This window comes from Desmodus rotundus, chromosome 9 (assembly GCF_022682495.2).
Source record: "Desmodus rotundus isolate HL8 chromosome 9, HLdesRot8A.1, whole genome shotgun sequence".
NCBI classification, from domain to species: Eukaryota; Metazoa; Chordata; class Mammalia; order Chiroptera; family Phyllostomidae; genus Desmodus; species Desmodus rotundus.
The window spans coordinates 70,881,735-70,902,424 of NC_071395.1; the positions used below are offsets into that span (position 1 = coordinate 70,881,735).

A 20,690-nucleotide genomic window follows, 5' to 3' on the forward strand; every position below is an offset into this window, starting at 1 on the left:
GTAGGTAGCTGGCACGGCCCTCAGCCCAGGCCCCAGGAGCACACCTGCAGCTGGACTGAGCCAGGCTTCCTGACCTGCTGCAGTTATTCTTTGCCTCTACGAAACAGCGGTTGCTCCTTATTTGCTGGGATGGGAGGGTAAGGGATGTGGCCTGTGTTCAGACATGACACTGGCCTGGTCTAGTTTCTGTCTGGACCCAACACAGTCCCTGAGTGGCCTTGCCTAACATTGCCGGCATCTGTCAAGCTGTTTATGGTCAGTGGAACACTGAAACCTCACTGTGAGTGCCAGGCCAGCTCCCAGCTTCTAGCAGTCACTTTTTTCTCTCTCCATCCCTATTGTGTTGAGAACCCTGCGGCCACTCTTCCCCATTGTTCCAACATCCTCCCTCTTGCCCTGTCCACACCTTGCCTCGCCCCTGCTCTCCTCCCCACAAACCTCTGCCCAGGTCTCACTGAGAGCCGATCAGCAGTCACTAGCGCTTCCCGCATGCAGCCCTGTGCACGCGGAGGACTGTCAGGTTCTCCTTTCTGGCCCTCACCCTTTCATCCTCCCCTACTGGTGTCTACAAGGGGTTTTATTACCCTCCTTTATGTGAATTTGTCCCCCACTCCTGCCATCCCCATTCATGGTTGTTATAGAGAGTTTGGGTTCCAAGAATACTTCTCCACTCTTTATAAATATATTGCTGTACGTATGACATATGCGTAGACAGGGGACAGAGTCAGATCCAGGTAATCCCTGGATGTGGCTCAGAATCCATTGGCAGGATGGGCAGGGGGACCCTGACTTGCTTCTGTACTCCCCCAGCCACCCACAACACCCTTGGGCTCTGGGGTTGGAGGCGCAGCTGCCTCTGGCACAGAGCAGTTTTCCCCAACCTCCTCCCTCCCTCCTCTCTCCAGATCTTCTTCAGTGACCTGAGCCAGGACTCTGGACAGGACATTTTCCTCACCGAGCTGAAGGTGAAGGTCCAAGACTCCAAATTCCCCAAAGGTGAGCATCTGCTCCCCTTTTCCATAGCTCACCCTGGCTCAGCTGCCCCAAGCCCCTTTTCAGAAAGTCCTCCCACCTCTCTCTGCTGGTGACCTTGGCCCCCTCCAAGCTCGCCCATACTGATGGCAGCCCGGCACTCCTGAGGCTCAGCGAGGTGGGGAAGCTGAGGTAGGGGGAGGACCTCCCACCTTCAATTCTGCCTCTTCTCATCTTTTCTCAGATGGTTCCTCACCCAGGAGGAGGGGTGCAACTGATAGCCCGGGGGCTGAGCTCTCCCTGGGCTACCAGAAGGTCAGTCAGTGGCATGGGTGTGGTCAGGAGGCACAGCTGGGTGGAAGCAGGTGTGAGGAGGCACAGCTGGGTGGAAGCAGGTGCTGGGAGCATGTGGGGCGGGGGAGCAGACAGAACCAGAGGAACCTCCTGACTTCCCTGGGCACTGCCCACAGCCCCCCAGCTTTCAGAGGATTTTGCAGCAATGGGAGAATTACGAATGACCTCACATGTAGACTAGGAGGGGATCTGATTTAAAGAGTGAGGGGGCTGTCCCCTTGCTCAAAAATGCCTTCCTCACTGGCTGACCAGATGCACTAGAGAGAAGTCCTTTGGGTCTAGAAGGCTGCACATGCCCCCTGAGGCCAAGAGTGACCAGAGCCCTTATCCCATGTCCCATTATTGGACATGAATGACACAGGCAAGGCTCTGGGGCAGGGGCTGGGAACGAGACTGTGGGTGTGAGGATGTGTGGGGCGAGGCTGTCCTGAGGACCCCTATCTGTGCCTGCATCTCCCTCCCCAGGCCCTGCTCAGCCACCGGACCCGAGAGGTTACCATTTCCCTGAGGGCCACTGGGCTGGTCCTGAAGGCCCTTCCAGCTAGGAACACTGATGGTGAGGAGTTGGGAAAGCAGAGCAGAGGGAGAGCGAAGGGACAAGCAGAGGGGAGAAGGAGACAGGGTTGAGTGACAGGAGAGGAGGTGAGCCGAAGGAAGGAGGCATCCCACCCCTCCCCGGGATCCCAGATGTGGTGGTGGAGCTGCTGCCCACGCTGGGGCTGGGGCTGGGGCTGGGCCCGGGCTGCTGAGTGAAGCAGAGTCCCCGCCCTCAGATGCTTACCATTGAGTGGCACGTGCTCTAACACCGGACTGTGCCTCTGAAGCCTGATGAAGGTGCAGGGACCACGTGGAGGGGGTGCAGTTGGCCTCCCGCCTCTGCTTTGGGGCTGCAGAGCTAGGGTTTTATTCAGAAATTTTTTATTTTGAATGCTGTTCCATTGGGCAGCTACTCGCCAGTTCACAAAAGGCACTACTAATCCCAATTATCTAATTCTGGCTAAATATAGTTCTAGATATAATATTAGATAAAATATAGTTATCTAATAGTCTAACTCTAAAATTGAGATAACAAAAGATACCAATTTATGTGCATATAATCATATGCATAAATTATAAATATGAGCTACTCCTGCTAGCTCCCTGGTCTTTTGGAATAGTGAAAAGATTGGTAATGCGGATTACTAACCATTACACACATTGATCAGAGGCCAGGTAATGTTCTATGTCAAATATATTAACAATTTGAAGCTTGTTAACCCTATGAGATAGATATCATTAGTATAAACAACTTTTTACCAGAGAGGAAAGTGTAGAAAAGAGAATAATTTGCCCAAGGTCACATCTCCCACGAGAGCCTGTGTTCCTCACCACTGCGTCCCGCCACTCCCTCTGTGATTGCCAAATCTCAACAGACCAGACATAAAGGATGTGACCCACAGGTGCTTGTGAAAGACTTTCTCAGAGCAAACAAGAAAGCTTGCCCAGGCGCAAATGTGTCTTGTTTGCTGCTCTACGCCCAGTGTCTGCTACATGGTCCGTCGCATAGTAGATGCTCAATAAACATTTATGGAATAAATGAAGTGCTACTTGACACCCAAACATTTTTGTTTTAACAAGAATGAATGAATCTGGAATGTCCCAGAAGAAATACAGAATGAAAATACACATTAGCCAGCCTGGAATGTCTCTGATCCCTCTCTCCTCTCCCACCCAAACATGAGTGCTCTGTCTCTAAAGTCCTCTGTGGCTTTGCTAGCATTCCAGTTATGACACCTGTCATCTAAAGCATTTGTGTTTATACCTGGGTATCATCACTCCCAGATTTCCTTGGCATCTGGCATAAAGAGGAAACTCAAGAAATAATCATTGATTTCATCACTTCTTGATAAAATGGCTTCCAGGCAGGCTGAATTTGTGGATGACATATGAGACATTCTTTACTTGTTGGTCTCTAACACCATGAAGGAGGCGTGTGACTTTGGCAATAGAGGTGACCATAGAGTGGGTCAAGAACGCAGAGTCTAGAACCAGAAGGTCAGGCTTCAGAGCCAGCTTTGACACTTACCACTGTGTGACCTGGGGCAAGTTACTCGTGACCTCTCTACCGGTTTATTCACTTCTAAAATGGAGATAAGATACTAATTTGTGTGCATAGAGTAAATTATCATGTTAACTCTTATTGTGAAAATTGCATTTCTTCTGTTTCCTTCATAAGACTCCCACTGCCCACTCTAACTTATGCCTCCTCCAAGTGTGCATCACAAATCCTATTAGAATTGATGCCAGAACCCTCCTCAGAGGCACAGAACCCGCCTGAGCAGGGAGAAGGGAGGGCCCGGTAGCGGTCACACAATAATGATTTTTGACACATTATGTACTGTTATGCAAGGCAGGGCCCTCCCACACCCCTGTGGTGCCTTTGGAGTGCTCGCATCCTGGGCTGGGTGTTCCTTCCGGTTTTTAGCATGCCCAGTAGCTGTGAAGAAGTTCAACAGAAGTTTCTTTCATTGAAAAAGGGATACAAAGGAGGTGAAGAAAGGGATCTGGGTGGGCTGCTGTGCCTGAGGATGCAGAAACGTTGTGGTTCCCAGGGAAGGGAATGGATGATCGGGAAAGGACTGAACATTGGCTAGGACCAAGGTGGAGTCAGGAAGCAGCTAAGTAGGGCGTGGGGGAAATTAATATGGGGAGGCGGTTTCTTCTTAGGACCTAAAATCTCAAACTACCCTACTTCCCTGAAGGCCCATTTACAAGCTGCTCCCCATCTCATTCCTCCCTACTACCCCCCCCCCACTGTTGCTCCCCCTACAGACCACACATGCCTGAATGTTAGCGTGACAGAGGTTGTCAAGTCGTCCAACTTGGCAGGAAGGTCCTTCTCTGTAAGTACTGGGCAGAAGGGGAACTGGGGATATTCAAATCGGGTAGGTGGCTGGGAGCTCAGGGGGAAGGGTATTCAGAGAAAGGGACTCGTGAGCCTTTCTGAACTGTTACTATGGAAGTGGGTCTTCCTGTCGGAAAGAATCTGCTTTCCAATCAATTTGAAATATTGACCATCACCTGGCATAAATAAAGTGTTATAAGCGTTAAGACCTTGTCTTCCACCTGCTGGCCACCTGAAGACCTAAGACATATGGAGATAACTACAAAATGCCCTCACATTCTGGCATTCCCCTGACTACTCAACAGCCCGACTCCTAAACAATATTCCCAACCTCTGACCAGGTCAAACCAGCTCTTTCAGCCTCATTGCTCTGCTCCTGCCCTTTGCCCTATTGATATTTATTGGTACGAATTCCCTTGTTAATTCGGGTTCATCCATCCTCTTCCTATCTGATGGTCTGTCTGAAATTCACTTCCCTACTCAGCTGGGCCTTGGATCCCATGATTACACCTGAACCGTGTTCTCAGATACCCTCAGCTACCAGGCAGACCCTGACTTTAGATCAAGGCCCCTCCTCGGACCCTCTGCTCAGGTGGCCGAGTGCTTCTGGACTAAACCCTACATCCACATACCAGATCAGGGCCACAGCAAACTCATGACCTCCCACCTCGATGGATCCTCGGCATCACTCTGCCCCCTTCTCTTCCGTTTCCTCCGGGCTCTTCCCCATCTGTTTTCAGTTCTCTTTTCTCCGCTTTCACCCTCCCCAGCTATACTGCTCCTTCCTCTTAGCTTATAAACACTCTCAAGTCTTTTCCATCCTAGAAAGAAAAATCTCTACTGTGACCCTACTACCTCTCTAGCTACCACTGTATCTCCTTCCTTCTTTTCTCAGTCAGGCTGCTTGAAAGATACCTCCAGAGGAGTTTCCAGTTCCTTACTGTTAGTGGCTGGGGCCCTGGGCCTGGAGCGGGTCTGCTTCAGGCCTCCCTGTAGTATGTGGGTTCTTGACTTCATGCAGAAAAGATTTCACAACATGAGACCAGCTGATTTTGAGAGGATGTTTATTAAAGCTGGGGACAGTGAGACAAAGGAAGGACTTAGGGTAGAAGCAGCAACAGGAGAGTAACAAAAGAGAACCTAGGCGGTGCTCTGCTTCAGCTCCCTAGAAACCTTATAGAAAGGAGTGAGCCAAGGTGGGGCAGCTGTTAGCTCACCAGGAAGCCAGAGGGAAAGGAGGCCTTAGAGACAGGATCAGGGGGTCGGCCCAGGACGAGCTGCTGCTGATGCTGCTCCCTGGTTGCAAGTTGCATGGGGTCCCTTAGAGTGTAGGAGGAATTAAGAAGTTCATGCCTGAGAAGGGGCACAGCTGTGCTCCAGAGTGAGCACTGGGTCTCTGTCTTGAGGGGTTTTTTTTTTTCCTGTGGACAAGAATCTTAGGGGAGGGTTGCAGTAGAATACTCATCAGTGTTCCAACTGTGTTTTTACTGTTCTGATGCATCGCAATGAGTGTATAAGGTAGTTGGGGCTATTTCTTGTCTGCTTCACTGTTTGCCTTTTATCTTGGGTCTGTCTGGCTCTAATTGGGTCTTTGTTATTTGTTTCCCTGATTTCATCTGTCCCTGGGTTTAGCTGGCACAATGGCATTAATTGGGTCTCTGTTCTCTATCACCCCAACCAAGGTGATTTAAGCTATGTGTATTCTCTGGTTAGGGAGGAGAAGTATAAACCGTTTGCTCTTGTGTCCTTAGTTAGGGAAGATGAGGTCTTGCAATGCACTCGCTGGCTGTAAGTTGTTCAAATTGGCGAGCCTTGTTTAACTATTTTGTCTCAGTTTCCCCGTTCCACTTGCCCAGGAGTTCTCCTGCTTTTTGCTGTCCTGCCTCGTTCCCAATGATTGTCCTATCCACTGCCATCTGCTTACAGCCCAGTGTGGCAAAGTCACCTCCGTATCACCAAGACCAAAGGTCACTTTCTAGTTCTTATACTTCTTTAACCTCCCACCTAGCGAGGATGACTATTAATATGTTGATGTGTAAACATTCAGCCCTTTTTTCTATGTATTTTTACATAATTGGTGGCTAGACATACTAGTCTATAATTTAATGTTTTTTATTCAAATATATAATAAATCATTGTGAATATGGCTTGGTGGTATCTCGTTTATGTCATTAAACATATTTTGTTAAATATTTATTACATGATGGCTACATATGCCTGTGTAATTATTTAATTGATTTCTTATAATATATTCAAGTAAGCTCTCATTTTTCACTATTATAAGTAATACTGTGAGGAACATCCTTAGGGAAAAACATATCCTGAAAATCATAGTTAATGCCTTTTTAAAAAAATGCCTAGAAGTTATATCACTCTCAGATGGCATCCATATTTTCAGATTTCTAATATATTGTACCGAATTGCCCTCCAGAGAGTTTGTACCAAATCCACTCTCACCATAGTGTTTGAATGCTAATCTTGTCGCATAGTTAACACAGTGACTGATTTTTTCATCTTTGCAAATTTGATTGTCAAATTTTTCATTATTTCAATTTGTATTTCCTCCTTACTAACTGCTGAAGTTGAAGATTTCTTACATTTATTGATAACTTTTATTTCTCCATTTGTGTGTTTCCTGTGTGTTCTCCTCCCATGTTAATATTGTGGCGTCCCCATGTTATGTGAGAACACTGACCCTTGTCATGTATTTTGGAAATACTTTTTTCAGTTTTTCTTTTGATGTTATTTATGAATCTTTTACCTAAAATGTATTGACATTTTGAGGTTCCAAACCTACCACTTGTTGCCCTTTGATGGTTTCTGCCTCTGATGTGATTACACATGACATGTGTCTGATTCCCTCTGTCAAATACGACAGTTCATGAAATTAAAGACATACCATAATATTTTTTTGCAGACCACCTTTGAAAATAACATTTTCTTTTTGTTTTAGTTTTTTAAATTGTCATTCAAGTATAGTTGTCTCCATTTCCGCCCCCCCCCCGACCCCCCCCCCCCCCCCGCCCTCAATCCTTTCCCACTTTGGCTTTGTCCTTGGGTCCTTTATACATGTTCCTTGACAACACTCCCCCTTCTTTCCCCTGTTATTGCCTCTCCTTGCCCCCCATCGGGTTACTGTCAATTTGTTCTTTATTTCAATGTCTCTGGCACTATTTTGCTTGCTTGTTTGTTTTGTTGATTAGGTTGCACTTACAGGTGAGATCATATGGTATTTGTCTTTCACCACCTGGCTTATTTCACTGAGCATAATGCTCTCCAGTTCCATCCCTGCTCCTTCTTTCTTCCTGCTGCATAGAATTCCACTGTGTAAATGTACCATAGTTTTTTGATCCACTCATTTACTGATGGGCATTTAGGCTGTTTTCAGTGCTTGGCTATTGTAAATTGTGCTGCTATGAACATTGGGGTGCACAGGTTCTTTTGGGTTGGTGTTTCAGGGTTCTTAGAATATAATCCCAGCAGTGGAATTGCCAGGTCAAAAGGCAGTTCCACTTTTAGCTTTTTGAGGAAATTCCATACTGTTTTCCACAGTGGCTGCACCAGTCTGCGTTCCCACCAACAGTGTACGAGGGTTCCCTTTTCTCCACATCCTCTCCAACACTTGTTGTTTGTTGATTTGTTTATGATGGCCCTTCTGACCAGTGTGAGGTGGTATGTCATTGTGGTTTTAATTTGCATCTCTCCAATGACTAGTGATGCTGGGCATCCCTTCATATGTCTCTGGGCCCTCTGGACATACCATAATTTTATATACCACTAAGAAAGAAATTATACTTCCTAAACTATGAACAATGCTTTCTTATTACATTGGTTGCAAAATACTTCCTCACTTTAGGGATGTTAAAATAGGAGGACAATTGTTTTAGAATCAATGAAAATGACATGCCTGCGTCTTCAGCAGTATGCTGTTCATTTCTCATGGTTTTTATTCCCTCTCATATTTCTTTACTCATTTTAAACATTTTAATGTAATTATATTGTCTATAATTATCAGAATGGTAAGCCTTCTGTTTATTGGATCCACTGACCCCCATAGTAGCTTAATTCCTGGTGTGTTTTCTCAACTGAGAGTTCATATTGGGGTTTTATCTGTGGAAAACCTGGGTGAAAACTTCTCCTTCTAGAGAAATTCTATGTTTGCTCTTACCAAGTGCCCCAATGACATTTTCAGTCCAGGGCCGCATTTCAAGTTGATTTCTTGGCCCGTGAATCCCCACCCAGACCCTGCAGATAGTGTAACTGTGCACCCAGAGCCACAGGAGAACAGGGTCCTAGCCAAGAACTCCCAGGGGAAGCTTTCCACGCTCACTCCCAGCGCAAACCGCAGCAGACACGCCCCTCTGGGGTGTGCCTTGTTCCCAACTTCATCTTTCCCTGGGAGTGTGGGCTTCAGGAGCCCTTGCTGTGGTGGTGGAGGGGGGCGTGTCTCAGTTTCACTCCCTGCCTCTTGTGGGCCCAAGCCTTTGTCTGCCACTCCCTGGGGCTGTGGAAACCCAAGCCCCTGGGTTCCTGAGATTAGCAAACACCACCCCCGCCCCCCCACAGCCACAGCAGCACATCCACATAACTGGGACTTTGGAATCAATTGACATTTTCTTCAGTTCCTGGTACATGATCAATCTTTTTAATATCATGAAACAACTAAAATGTATGAGTATGTTTTGTATCTGTAGGAACAAAATATGACGTTTAATTGTTAAACTGAACACATCATATTACTCTAACCTACAACTTTAAAAAATTTTGTCCACCTCACCTATCCAAAATGGAAAGAGGTTTGTCAACATTCCCGCTGTGGTTTTGGCTTTGTCAGTTCCAACTTATTCCTACCGTCTGCGGCCTCCGATTCGCAGCCTCTCCCACGTTCTGATCTTTATGTTTGACCTTCCTCTCTCCGTCCTCAGATACTATAGTTTAGGGCTCTAGGTGTCTTTTAGTTTCATTAAAGATATGCCTCCTTGTTTTGAGGAAAAGAATAAGAAAATATACACTGCTATTTTGAAATCAGAAATCTTCATCCTTTTATTTTTTAAAGCATTTTATTTTGTCTATGCCACTTGTAAATAGCATATAATGTGATTTTATTCTGACTCAGTCCAGAAGTCTGTTTCTTAACAAATAAGAATTTAATACACCAATACTAACTTTATATCCTATTTCAACACTAACGTATTCTGCCATTTTATGTTGTACTTCCTGGGTTTTTTAAATGCTTTTTGCTGTTTTTTACATTTCTCTGTGCTCAGGTTTTGTTCACTTACTGTTCTCCCTCTAGTCATTTGGAAGTTATAGGTATGTACCACTTTTTTCTATTAGTGGTTACCTTTAAAATTAAAATATTTATATTTGAAGTTGTATTTATATATTATATTCCAATATTGCAACATTGCCATAGATATTTTCCCTCGTTTTCTATTCCTTTGATCAATTTTGAATGACTTCTACCACTAGAACTGAAGCCCTGCTCTCTGAGTCTTTAAACTCCCTAAGTCTGTGAATTCTGAGACACCACTTTCTCATAGTTCTTCTTCTGCCTGTCTGACTGTAGCTTTTCGGTCTCTTTCCCTGTACTCTTTCTCATAAGCCAATTCCTTAAATAGCTACCGTCCTCTACTTCTACCGATGGCCCGCTTCTGTACTCATTCCCTGGGCTATGAAACATACTTTTAGTCCAATTCACTAAGGGTCCCCAAATCTATATCTCCTGCTCTGACATTCACCCCTCACGGCCCCGCCTTGCCCCGCCGCATCTCTGACTCCTACGTTCAGCTAAGTTAGCATGAACTGGATGTCCCTCAATACCCCAAACTCAAGATATTCAAAATCAAAGCCAGTGCTTAAAGTTAAGAGCTCTCTGGGGCCAGAATGACTAAATTCAGATCATGTCTTTGTCATTTCCCAGCCAAGTGGGTGGAGGCAAGTCACTCAAGCTCTCTGCGCCTCAGTCTCATTATCTGTAAAGTGGCGATAATAACCCGCCTCATCTAGTTGTGAGGACCAAATGGGTATGACTTGTAAAGCTCTTAGAAGAGTGCTTGGCCAAATTGGAGCTGTTTGTGTGTTAGTGGCGGTTTTATTCCCTAGCATGTTCTGTCTCTCGTTTATTGCTACCATCACCAACCAGGCACCTCTGCCAGAAACCTTGTTGTCCTCTCAGGTGCCGCCTCTTCGCTTCCCTGTGTCCTGCCAGTTTTCTCTCTCAAGCACTTTCAAACCTCCCCTTCCTCTTCATTCTCCTTCTTCGGGTCTAGCTAGGTTGACCAACCATCCCAATTTTCCCAGAACTAAGGGGTTTCGGTGCTAAAGTGAGGACAGTACCCGGACAAACCAGGACTAGTTGTTCACCCTCGGTCCAGACCTCCGTCCATCCCCTTTTCCTGGACAAACATAACAGCCTCCAGGCTGGTGCCCCTGATGTCGCTCCCATACGCCTTAGGTCCACCTTCCACATCTCTGCCCAGTGATCTTTCTAAAACAGAACTCGGACATGTCACTTCGTGCTGAAAAGCCCTCCACCGTTCCCATTCTCCATGGCAGAGAGCAGAAAACCCTTCAGTGTTGCATAGCGTGGCTCCTGGTCCTCCCAGCCCTCAGCCCCCGACACCCCTCAGGCCCTTTACACAGTGGTATTTGGAACCCAGCAGTCATGCCCCTGGGCGTTTGCTCATGGGCTTTTCTGGGCCTGAAACCCCATTCCTCCCCCCTCTTCCCCGTCTTCCTTTCATACCTCCCATTTCTGCTTTACGATGAAACTCAGGTGTCAACTCCCCCTGCAGGGCCTTCCTGATGCTCTCCTCCTTCCCCCCCACATCCTCCACCACCCCCACTCTCCACTCCCCGGTGATTAGTTGCCCCACCTCTGTGCTCCCATAAAGCCCCAGGGCCACAGCCACAGAGGCACAACACCATGAGTGGCAGAATCTTCGTGTGTCAATGGGCTGTGAGCTGCCTACACTCAGGCCCCTGTCTGAGTCTCCTCCCTGCCCTCCCCCACACCCAGGGTGGTGTCTGGCCCACACCAGGTGTTTGCTGGGTCAGCTAGTCCATCCTTCACTCCCACAAGACGTCATCCAGAGCCGAAAGAAGCTCACTTTTCCTGCGGGAGCTTAGCCACTGTAGGAGAACACCGATTGGCTAAGAGATCTACTATCCTGAGCTAAAATCTTCCTTCCTACAGGACAGCTCTGTATTGAACCTTTAAGCTCGAGATGGACCCATTTACCCTCATGTATTTCCTCGTTTGAAGTCAGTTCCTTACAATGGTTTCTGTCTTTAATGACGTCTTTCAGCAGCCCGTCTGTGGGCTTTTGCAAACTTAAACTTATTGCCCCACTGAGTTCCCTTTGCCTCCCACACAGACTTGCTGGGGGAAATTCCAGTAACTGTGCTTCTCTCTTCCAACCCAGGCAGGTGCACATGCGTGTTCTGTACAAGGGGGTCAGATGATAAACACTGAGGACAGGGGAAGTTCATGGTGAGCTAGAGGGAAGGATTCTGGGCTCCAGGAACAGCAGGGCTCGAACATTGTGTCTTTTTAGTTTAAGGGGCAGCAATGACATTATTTAGGCTGAATGGGAATTTTAATTTAGAAAGTTAGTGAAGAGTGGTAAGATTTGGGCTGTGAAGTGTAGAAGGCAGGAGACAACTAGCAGCATTTTGCTCGTCCCCTCATGAGCTAAGACTGGGACCCTTTGCAAATTCTGCATCTGGTCCTTTCAACTGGCCTCCATGGCCACCTTCATAGACTGAAATCCAAGACAGCCGCGGTCCTCACAGGCCACAGCTGGGCAGGCTCCTGTGTCTAGGGGTGCAGACCACCGAAGGGAAAGTTAGGCATCCACCTGCACTGCAGGCACATGGGAGAAGACCCAAGCCTGCTTCTGGCTCTCTAAGGCCCCGGGGCTGCAGCAGACACTTTGAGCAGCCTGGTGCAGTGGCAAGAACACTTGAGAGTCAGGGCACTGGGTCCCACACCTACCGCTGAGAGACCTACGTGAGTCACAGTGAGTCCCTTCAAACTGTTGCCCTCCCCTGTGTAGGGACCTTGAGTTTCCCTCACTGGCTGGGTCATTTCAGAAGGGCTACCACCAATATCATAAATGCCCCTGGCTTCCCCTCCCACCCCCACCTCTCCAGGACTCCAGACTCCCTGCTGTCTTTCCAGGTATTTCTGGAAGGTCTGGGATGACATCGGAGTTTCACCATCATCCAGCTAGCTGTCTGGTCAGTTCCCACCAGGTTCTACTGCCTCTCACTTCCCCCTCACCGCCCCGGGGCCACACCTGCCCACCATGACTGAGCTCCAGGGCACCTCTTCTGTGGCATAGCAGGGACAAGTTCCATCTCCCTTTGTGTCCCCCTCTGTCTTTGAAAGACTTTGGTAAATCTTTTCGTCTTTACTCACAATCCACCTGTTCAGACTCACATGGAGCGATGGTAGAAGGGGGCTTGGGCTCAGAGACAGGCTGAAAACCCACAGTAGGTTCCCCTTCTCCTCCGACAGCTGAGGCCATTATTTACGCCTATCTCCTTCTTGAAAAACTGTAATTAATAACAATAAACAGCCAACATTAACAGCGCTTACCATGCCCTGGGCACTTAACAAATACTGTCTTTAACCTTCACAGCAGCCCTACAAGGTAGTTGCTACTATTCCTATTTTTTTCCTAAATATATAGGTGAGAAACAAAAACACAAAGAGATTAAGAAATATGTCCAAGGTCACACAGCTGACATGTGACAGAGCCACGATCGGAACCCAGGAGGGCTGGCTGCAGAGTCGGTGCTTTGGCCCTCCTGTGAGATTCTTGCACACTCTGCCCCAAGATTTCAGCTGGCCTGCCCCCACCCCACCAGACTACAGCAGAAATGCCGGCATGTGCCGCACATCCAGTGTGGGCTGCTGCGGGTGCCTCTGCTCTGTGACAATGAGAAGGTGGATTGGCTCAGTGGTTCTTGGCCATGCCTCCGATAGGGAGCTTATTTTTAAATGCCCACGCCTGGCTGGACTCCACACCACTTAAATCAGACTCTCTGAGTTGATGTTTTGAAAAATGATTCTCATGAGCAGCCAGGGCCGAGAACCCTTGGACAGGATGGACCCCAGGGCACTAACCTCCAGTGCTCTGTGGTGGTGAATCACCCAAAGCCACCGTCTGCACATGGGCTGGGCCTGTGACCTGGGAAGGCCCTCTGAAAACCTTTGACTTGTGACCCAGGCTGCTCCAGTCCTCTGCCCAGGGGAGAGGTGCTCCCTGGAGTGGCCCCCTCAGGTCAGAGGTTAGAGGGATGCCTTTGGCCCTGGGTACTTTCTAGAGATGCCAGGCAGGACTTTGGGATGCAGAGGGCTGGAACACCTTGCTCCAGGTTCTCTGTGCAGAGGGGGGATTTCTTCCACCTACATCTGCCCCCACCCCAGACAATTCCATGGTATAACTGATAAGGCCTGATCTGAGTCTTGGGGGCAGGGGGAAGGTGGCCCCTTTCTAGACCCTCTGTCTCTGTCCCAGGTAAACAGTTTTGTATGTAATCCAACACAGAACTAGGATCAGGACTTATAAAATTCCACCAGAACATGCCTGTTATATATATAGGATGCGCCCAAGTAACTCGATAACCTGGCAAGCACTAGCCACAGCATTCCAGGTTGTGTTCAAAATTAAGGATGACAGATTGGGAAAGAATTGCAGAAACACTGAGGCCCCCAGGGACAAGAGCAGCTCAGAAGCAGCTCCAGCAGGATTGTCACTGCTCTGAGTCACATGCAGGAAGAGATCCGGGGACCCCATGTGCTGGACTGAAGAAACACACCAGAGGTCAGGGTAGGAGAAATCGGCGGGGCCGTGTGTCACAAAGCTTCTGCATGAGCTGTCTCTTTGTTGCAGACAGTGACAAACACCTTCCGGGCAGCCACCATCCAGCTCCAGAGCCAGGACCAGAGGCTGCTGACACTGGTGCTGGACAAGGACAATCGGCGCACTTTCAGGGATGTGGTCAGGTGAGGCTGGGCCTGCCGCCCTGTGGGCTGCATTCCCCACGGGGCAAACCTAAGCAGAAGCCAGCCCCCACCATCTCCTGCCTCTAGCCTTGCCAGAAGCAGATCCTGTGGCCAAGCTGGTGTCCCTGGTGGGTGTGAACTTAGGCCACTGCCCTATGACTAGAATCCAGGAAGAAGGGCAAGTGAATGGCTGACCCTGGGTAGCAGAAATTCCTCTATGAGCCCTCAGCCTGCAGCCCTCCTGACCCAATGCCTGGTACTGGCGCTGGCCCCTTCAACACAGGCTGACCTACTGTGGCAGCTGTGTGTGTCCCAGTTCGTGTGACCCTTACTGGTGACCCCTGGAGAGGTGTGTTTGGGTAAGGGAGGCACACACAGTGACCCATCCAGGCATGTCCTCCTCTCCCAGTGTTTGCCCTAGGCCCACGGTGCTCTTTCTTGTCCTAATGCTTCCTCCATACCCTACAATAAAGGGGCTACCTTTAAAATCCCCAGCAGATCTGACCCCTGAGATCAGTCTCCTGAGCTGGTCTCTCTCCGCTCACAGATTTGAGGTTGCTCCCTGCCCAGAGCCATATTCCGGGGCCCAGAAGTCCAAGGGGCTCTGGCTCAGTTCAAACCAGCAGGAGACGGAAGGGACCAAAGCCAAGCCCAAGCCCCTTCTAATGCCCATCAACACGTTCTCCGGCATCGTCCAGTGAGCCCGAGGGGGCAGTGGAGGTGCTGAGTCTGAGAGCCGCGAGCCCAAGAGGAAGGATACACTACCCCACCAGCCCCAAATACTCACACCACTGGCTGGAGCAAGGCCGGGCTGCCCTGGACAGCTTCCAGCCCTGACCAGGAGCCAGTGAGTGCCAGGAGCACAAGGAGGCTGGCCATGGGGGGTGATGGAGCAGGGCCCAGGTGAAGGCCCAAGGATGTCCCGGGCACAGCTGCGCACACACAAAGCCCAGCTCCTTGCACAAAGGTCTGCTCCTTCATTGATTGTCAGTTCCCGCCTCTCCTACTCAAGCTCCCACCAAGCCCTTAAAACCAAAGTGACAGCTGCTGTTTTGGCCAGGGGCCTGTGCTGTGTCCTGGGGGGAAACGGGAAGTAGACAAGGGCAACTACACCTCCTCCTCCTCCTCCCAAGTCTGCTCCCTTCCCTGACTCAGGCCTCTGCCCCCCCACCCCCCCACTCCCAGGCAGGCTTCTCTCCTAGGTGAGAGGAAAGTGTCAGATTCAATAAATGCACACTAAAGTGTTTCTGCTTTTATCTAACACCTAGCAATGTTTGCATTTATATAGAAGTTGGCGGCAGTACTTAATCTAACCTAATGAATCCACAGGCCAGGTAAGTTTTGTGAAGTATTTACTGGTGTGTTCTGTCTACCTCACCACTCCTAAACAGACCTGTTCCAAAACAGAGGTGGGAGTGCAGGCTAGTTTGAGAAAGCAGAGATTAGAGACATCAAAATTCTTGGCTTTTGAGTTCAAAGTCTTTCACCCACATGTAAAATAGGGAAGATCAGTGACCCAGGATCACTTCCCTCACCCCCAGGACTAGTTGTGGGGTGCGGGAGGAAGTAATAGGACATACAGGTTTGACTTGAGCCCATCCCTTTCACCTGGGTGGAGTCCCCAGGGATTGTGAGGTGGGGTGGAGGTGGAAGAACACCTTTCGAATTTGGAGATCCAAGAAGAGAGAGGTAGGCTCTTCCCTTTTGGCCTCATGGCCCTGGGACTGGGGGCAAGTCCCACAGCACATTCTCACTGCCTAGAGGAATGGGGTAAGAAGGGTTACCTGGGGTATCTAAGTAGATGGACCAAGGGCATCCTTAGAGTTCATGTGCCCTCATGGGGCATGCGAAGCAGGTGAGGTTTTCTCAGGTAGTTGAAAGCAAACAAGCTTAATGGGTCTGACAGAAAAGGGAAGAGGTGCAGCAGCAAGTGGCATCTCGATGGACACGAATGTGAGGAATGCCTGCCCCTCCCTCGGTGAAGATCAGCTCAGATGAAAGCCAATGAGCAGATGGATGTGGGAGCCTCCACTGAAGCTGCAGAACCCAGAGAGGAGAGGGACTAGGGACAGCCCTCCATGTCACTGAGCTGGTTTGAAAGCTGAAGTGACTGATACCACCGAATGTGAGTCTACCTGGAGGTGGCTAGATTTCTTCTCTCTGCCATCGGGGTGATGCAGACCGATTGGTATCAATCCGGGCATTCGTCATTACCAGGTTCTTGAAGTAAACACTTGTTACAGTTGGGGGAGGGCTCTGGGCCTCCTCCCCCACCAAGTTCTCTACCAGCTCGCAATAAAAGCAAGTTGTAGACCAAATTCTGCTACACGTACACCACCCACCCGACTCCCCTCCACACTCTAACCAAACTAGGTGTTCTAAACAAAACGGGCACAGAAGTTCACTGGACCGCGGCTGGATACTGGACCATCTTGGAGTAAAGCCTATGGCACCATTCCAAAGGGTGTGGCTCGCAGGAATATCTAGATTCATAGGCTCTGTTCACCAGGGGACGAATGGCTCCAAAAAAAGCAGAACCAATCGATATGACTTGGACACCACTATTTCACCAGTGAAATTTTGCCAGTATTGATCATGCTAATTGATGAAGTCCCTTTTGTTCTAAGATTGTTTGAGTGCTAGTATTAACTGTCTCTGGAGTGTGGCTTTTTAATGTTAGCTAACCTCCCCAACTGGACAATTTAGGTGTAGGTTAAAACCACCCAATACATACACACTGTTTCGGGGTCTAGGATGGATGCTCCGTTGGGGGCTGCTGGAGACCCACTCCAAGACAGCCCTCAGTTGTTAAAACCTCTCTGGGAATCTTCTCAAATGAAGAAGATTGTGTCACCCCGTCACGCCCCTTTCTGGGGGCGCTCGCGCCCAATGAAACAGCTCTAAGCCTTGGGGCCAAAAATAGCTGCCTTGCTGGAGATTTGATTCGGATGGAGGCAGACGACCAACAAGATAACACGAGTTACAGAAACCGGTAGTGTGTTGGATAGGAGTCCCAGCTGTGGATACAAATGAAGCAGGGAAGGGGAGGTGCGAGTCTGGGGAGGGCGTAGGATTTGGTATCTCAGTGAGAGTGGGCCTGGACGGTCGCTGACAGTAACGAGGTGCTCCTCGATCGAGGGGCATTTGGGTAAAGCCCTGAAGAGGAGGAAGGGAGCTCATACTTTGGCTTCCATTCTCGCTCCCAGCCTCCCGGATAGTGTCACTCGCCCGCGGCAGTTTAGGAATCTAACCCAGATTTGTGAGCGACGCGAAACAGCGTCGGGGGCCTGGGGCTCAGCTGGGCGCGCGCCCCGCAAGCCGCGTCCCGCGGTCCCCCGCACCCGCGCCAGGCCGGCGGGGCGGGCGGCGGGAGGGCGGCCGCTGCCTGGTGCCGCGGAGGCCCGGGACGCGGCAGGTGCGGCCCGCAGGTGCGCCGGCCCCGCCCCCAGGTGCGCCCCAGGGCGGGCCCACTTCCGGGCCGGACGCCGGACGTTGGGGCGGGGGCGGCCGTTGACCCGGTGACCCCAGCGCCGCCGGAGGCTGGAGGTGGGACCCGCATGCTCTTCCGCGCGAGCCTCCCGTCCTCGGGGTACGTGGCGCCGCGCCCTCCGCGCGCTGGCCGGGGTCTGACGGTGCGGGGCAGCCATGAGCGCCAACCCGCAGTGGGACGTCCGCCGGGCGCTGGGAGTGGCCAGGCTCTTCCACTTGGTGTGTGGGGTCCGGGACGCCACCGTGACCCCGTTCCTGACCCTCTACCTGAGGCAGCTGGGCGTGGCCGCGCCCTGGGTGGGCGTCCTCATGGGAACCAAGCACCTGATCGCAGCCTTCTGGGCCCCGTTCTGTGCCTTCCTGGCCAGAAGCTACCAGAAAAGGAGGGCGCTCCTGATCGGCTCGCTGCTGGGCTCGGGGGGCGCCAGCATGCTGATGGCGCTGGTGCCGCCGCGGGACAACGAGCCGGGGCACCGCTCCTGTAACGGCAGCGACAGCGCGGCGCCCCCAGTCCTACCACCGGAGGCCGCGCCAGCCGGGAACTTCACCCCGGCCCGAGCGGCCTCCGACGGCCCGGCGGGGGCACCCAGCCTCCCAGCCGAGAGGAGTACTGGGACCAGGGACGCCTCTGGCTTCAGAAAGGGACCACGGGCAAGTGTCCGAGAACCTTTCAGTCACCTGCCCAGATACTTTGTGGGCTCTGTTCAAGGAGCCAGGACTACGCCCGAAGTTCTCCCCGCCGTCACCTCAGGGCTGAAAGATACTCCCTGGGAAGGTGCTTTTAAGGGGGTCAGTACTGCCCACCCTTTGCTCGCTGGGGGTACAGCCCTGGGAAGCCCAGCCAACTTGTCGGCAGCCACGGGGAACTCAGGAGACTTCTCCTTGGAAGGGTTGCGATGGACTTTCATTCTCTCCTTGGGGTTCATGGTGTTCTGGGAGCTGCTGGCAGCCCCTCTGGAGCAGGTGGCGGATGACAGCCTTTTTGAATACCTGGATTTTGTGGACGCCACTGACCGTTACAGAAACCTGTGGATCTGGAGGCTGCTGGGCACGTCAGCAGGCGTGTGTGGCATCGCAGCCTTGGTGGAGCGGCTGGACTGCTTCCTGGTGACGAGTGGCCCCCCGGGTGTGGTGCACTTCTATGGCTACTCACTGGTCAGCGGCCTGGCGTTACTGGTGAGCATTGCTTTTCCTGTCCCCATCTGCAGGCAGCGGGAGCCCGGCTACAGAGCCGTCAAAGCACTGTCTCTGGTAGAGGGCGCCCCCCGCCTCATTCTCCTAGCCTCCACCGTCTTCCTGCTAGGAGCCGCCAGCAGCGCAGTGCAGAACTTCCTGTTCTGGCACATGAAGGACCATGGGAGCAGCGAGCTGGTTATGGGTTTCTCAGTTGCCCTGGGCTTGCTGGGGGAAATTCTGCTTCATCCGTTCAAAACCACGTTGCTCAGGAAACTGTCCAGAGCGGGAACAGTGGGGCTGGGGCTGGGCTGCCTCTCAGGGCAGCTGCTGTACTACTCTTTCCTCTGGAGCTGGTGGTCCGTCCTCCCGGTGCAGATCCTGAGTGCCATCAGCAATGGGGCTCTGTGGTGGGCAGTGGGGGCTTCCATAGAGGACCTGGCCACTCCCAGAACGGAGAGACCTCTGAGTGCAGTGTTTCGAGGTCACTTCTATGGGGGCGGCGCCAGCCTGGGGAGCTTTGTGGGGGGCTTCGTGGTGAGGCATTTCAGCCTGGCTGTGCTCTACCAGGCCAGCTCCGTGGTGCTGTTGCTCTGGCTGATTCTGTTCCTGTCCATCTGGCCAAGACTGCCCCAGGAGCGGCAAATCAACTACTCGAAGCTGCTGACTGTGGAGGCAAGTGACACAAGTGACTCCGAGCAGGGGATGGAACGGGACTGGCTTGTGAAGGCCATGAGGGAGGACCACTCAAACTGGAAGGGCTGAGAGAAAGTCGGGAAATGCTGATCTGGGAAGGAGCCAAAGCACTGGACGAAACTCAGCCTGCTGAGGACAAAATCCCCAAGTCCTGCCTGGGGCTGCTGGGAGCCGTGCGAGAGAGAAAGCGTGTTTGTGTTGAAGCCCCACAGGTTCTTCTCACTCACTGTATGATTTTCTTCACTTGGATAGTAAAAGGAGACTTCATTTTTCGCAGTTCAATTTTTTTTAATAGTAGAAGAAAAATACATTTACTAAAAAACAAAAAAAGTTCTCTGCGTTCACTGTATTTTTGGTGTATAAGGTTTGCGAGAGCTTTGCTAGTGCTGACGGGTGCTGGTGATTTCAGCCGTGGCTGGAGTGCTCAGATCGCACTGGCAGGGCCGGGGAAGCAGTGGGGACCTGCAGGGCTCAGGTGGCGTCGTGCAGCTGGCTTTGACGAGTCAGGTACATTCCTGTGGGTCCTAAAGGGCAGGAGCCTGACCCTATGAAAGCCGTGCTTGGGCAGGCAAGAACTGTAATGAAAACCGAAACTGTTTTCTCTCTCACCCCACTGATACACAGGCGCCCGCACTCCCACCCAGGTACCTGCGTTTCCAATAGGAGAATGTGATGGAAAATGTAAATTGTGTCCAGGGGAGAGGGGTGGAAGTTAATAGGTTTTGATTCTTTCATACTCTCAGATATGTGTGTCTCCGGGGAAAGTATCCTTAGAATTATCTCCCTGCTTATGTCAGAGCAAAGGTGATTTCGTGTCCTTTGGACTCGAGTGTTGCACACTTCACCTCACAGGAGCGTGTGGAGATTGTTTGCATCTGCTTTGATTAGGGTGGGCGGCCTCTGGAGGGTTCAGGTGCTACAGGTAGTCCACACTGCACCTGTGCCTGGTCGCTCAGTGGGACGCCTTCACCAGCCCTCCCTGTAGCCCAGGAAATGGTCCTTTATCCCAGGGACCAGCCCCCAGAGCTCAGTTCTTCTATTCTATAATCAGGTAAATATAGGACATTGGACTCAGAAAAGGCCTCATTTTACAAATGCAGAAAA

General features: G+C 50.8%; 2 protein-coding genes across 10 annotated transcripts in view; both read left to right on the plus strand.

The window, feature by feature from the left end:
* PIK3R6 (phosphoinositide-3-kinase regulatory subunit 6) overlaps positions 1-15,495 on the plus strand; it is a 53,280-nt gene extending 37,785 nt beyond the window's left edge. For 4 of the 9 annotated variants that reach the window (XM_045199311.2, XM_045199313.3, XM_045199315.3 and 1 more), the window contains 6 exons: positions 906-996; positions 1,217-1,287; positions 1,792-1,882; positions 4,138-4,208; positions 14,116-14,228; positions 14,776-15,494. In XM_045199311.2, the coding sequence (XP_045055246.2) occupies positions 906-996; positions 1,217-1,287; positions 1,792-1,882; positions 4,138-4,208; positions 14,116-14,228; positions 14,776-14,929 (591 nt within the window). In that variant the 3' untranslated portion in view covers positions 14,930-15,494. Of the gene's footprint in view, positions 1-905; positions 997-1,216; positions 1,288-1,791; positions 1,883-4,137; positions 4,209-14,115; positions 14,229-14,775 lie in introns of all 9 variants that reach the window. The other 5 variants (XM_045199309.3, XM_045199308.2, XM_045199310.2 and 2 more) reach the window with 3 other exon arrangements.
* A 2,134-nt stretch (positions 15,496-17,629) lies between these two features.
* MFSD6L (major facilitator superfamily domain containing 6 like) lies at positions 17,630-19,862 on the plus strand. The gene has a single exon (XM_045199252.3). It carries the CDS (start codon positions 17,874-17,876, stop codon positions 19,653-19,655), a length of 1,782 nt encoding a protein of 593 aa, XP_045055187.2. The 5' UTR covers positions 17,630-17,873; the 3' UTR covers positions 19,656-19,862.
* The last annotated feature ends 828 nt before the right edge of the window (positions 19,863-20,690 follow it).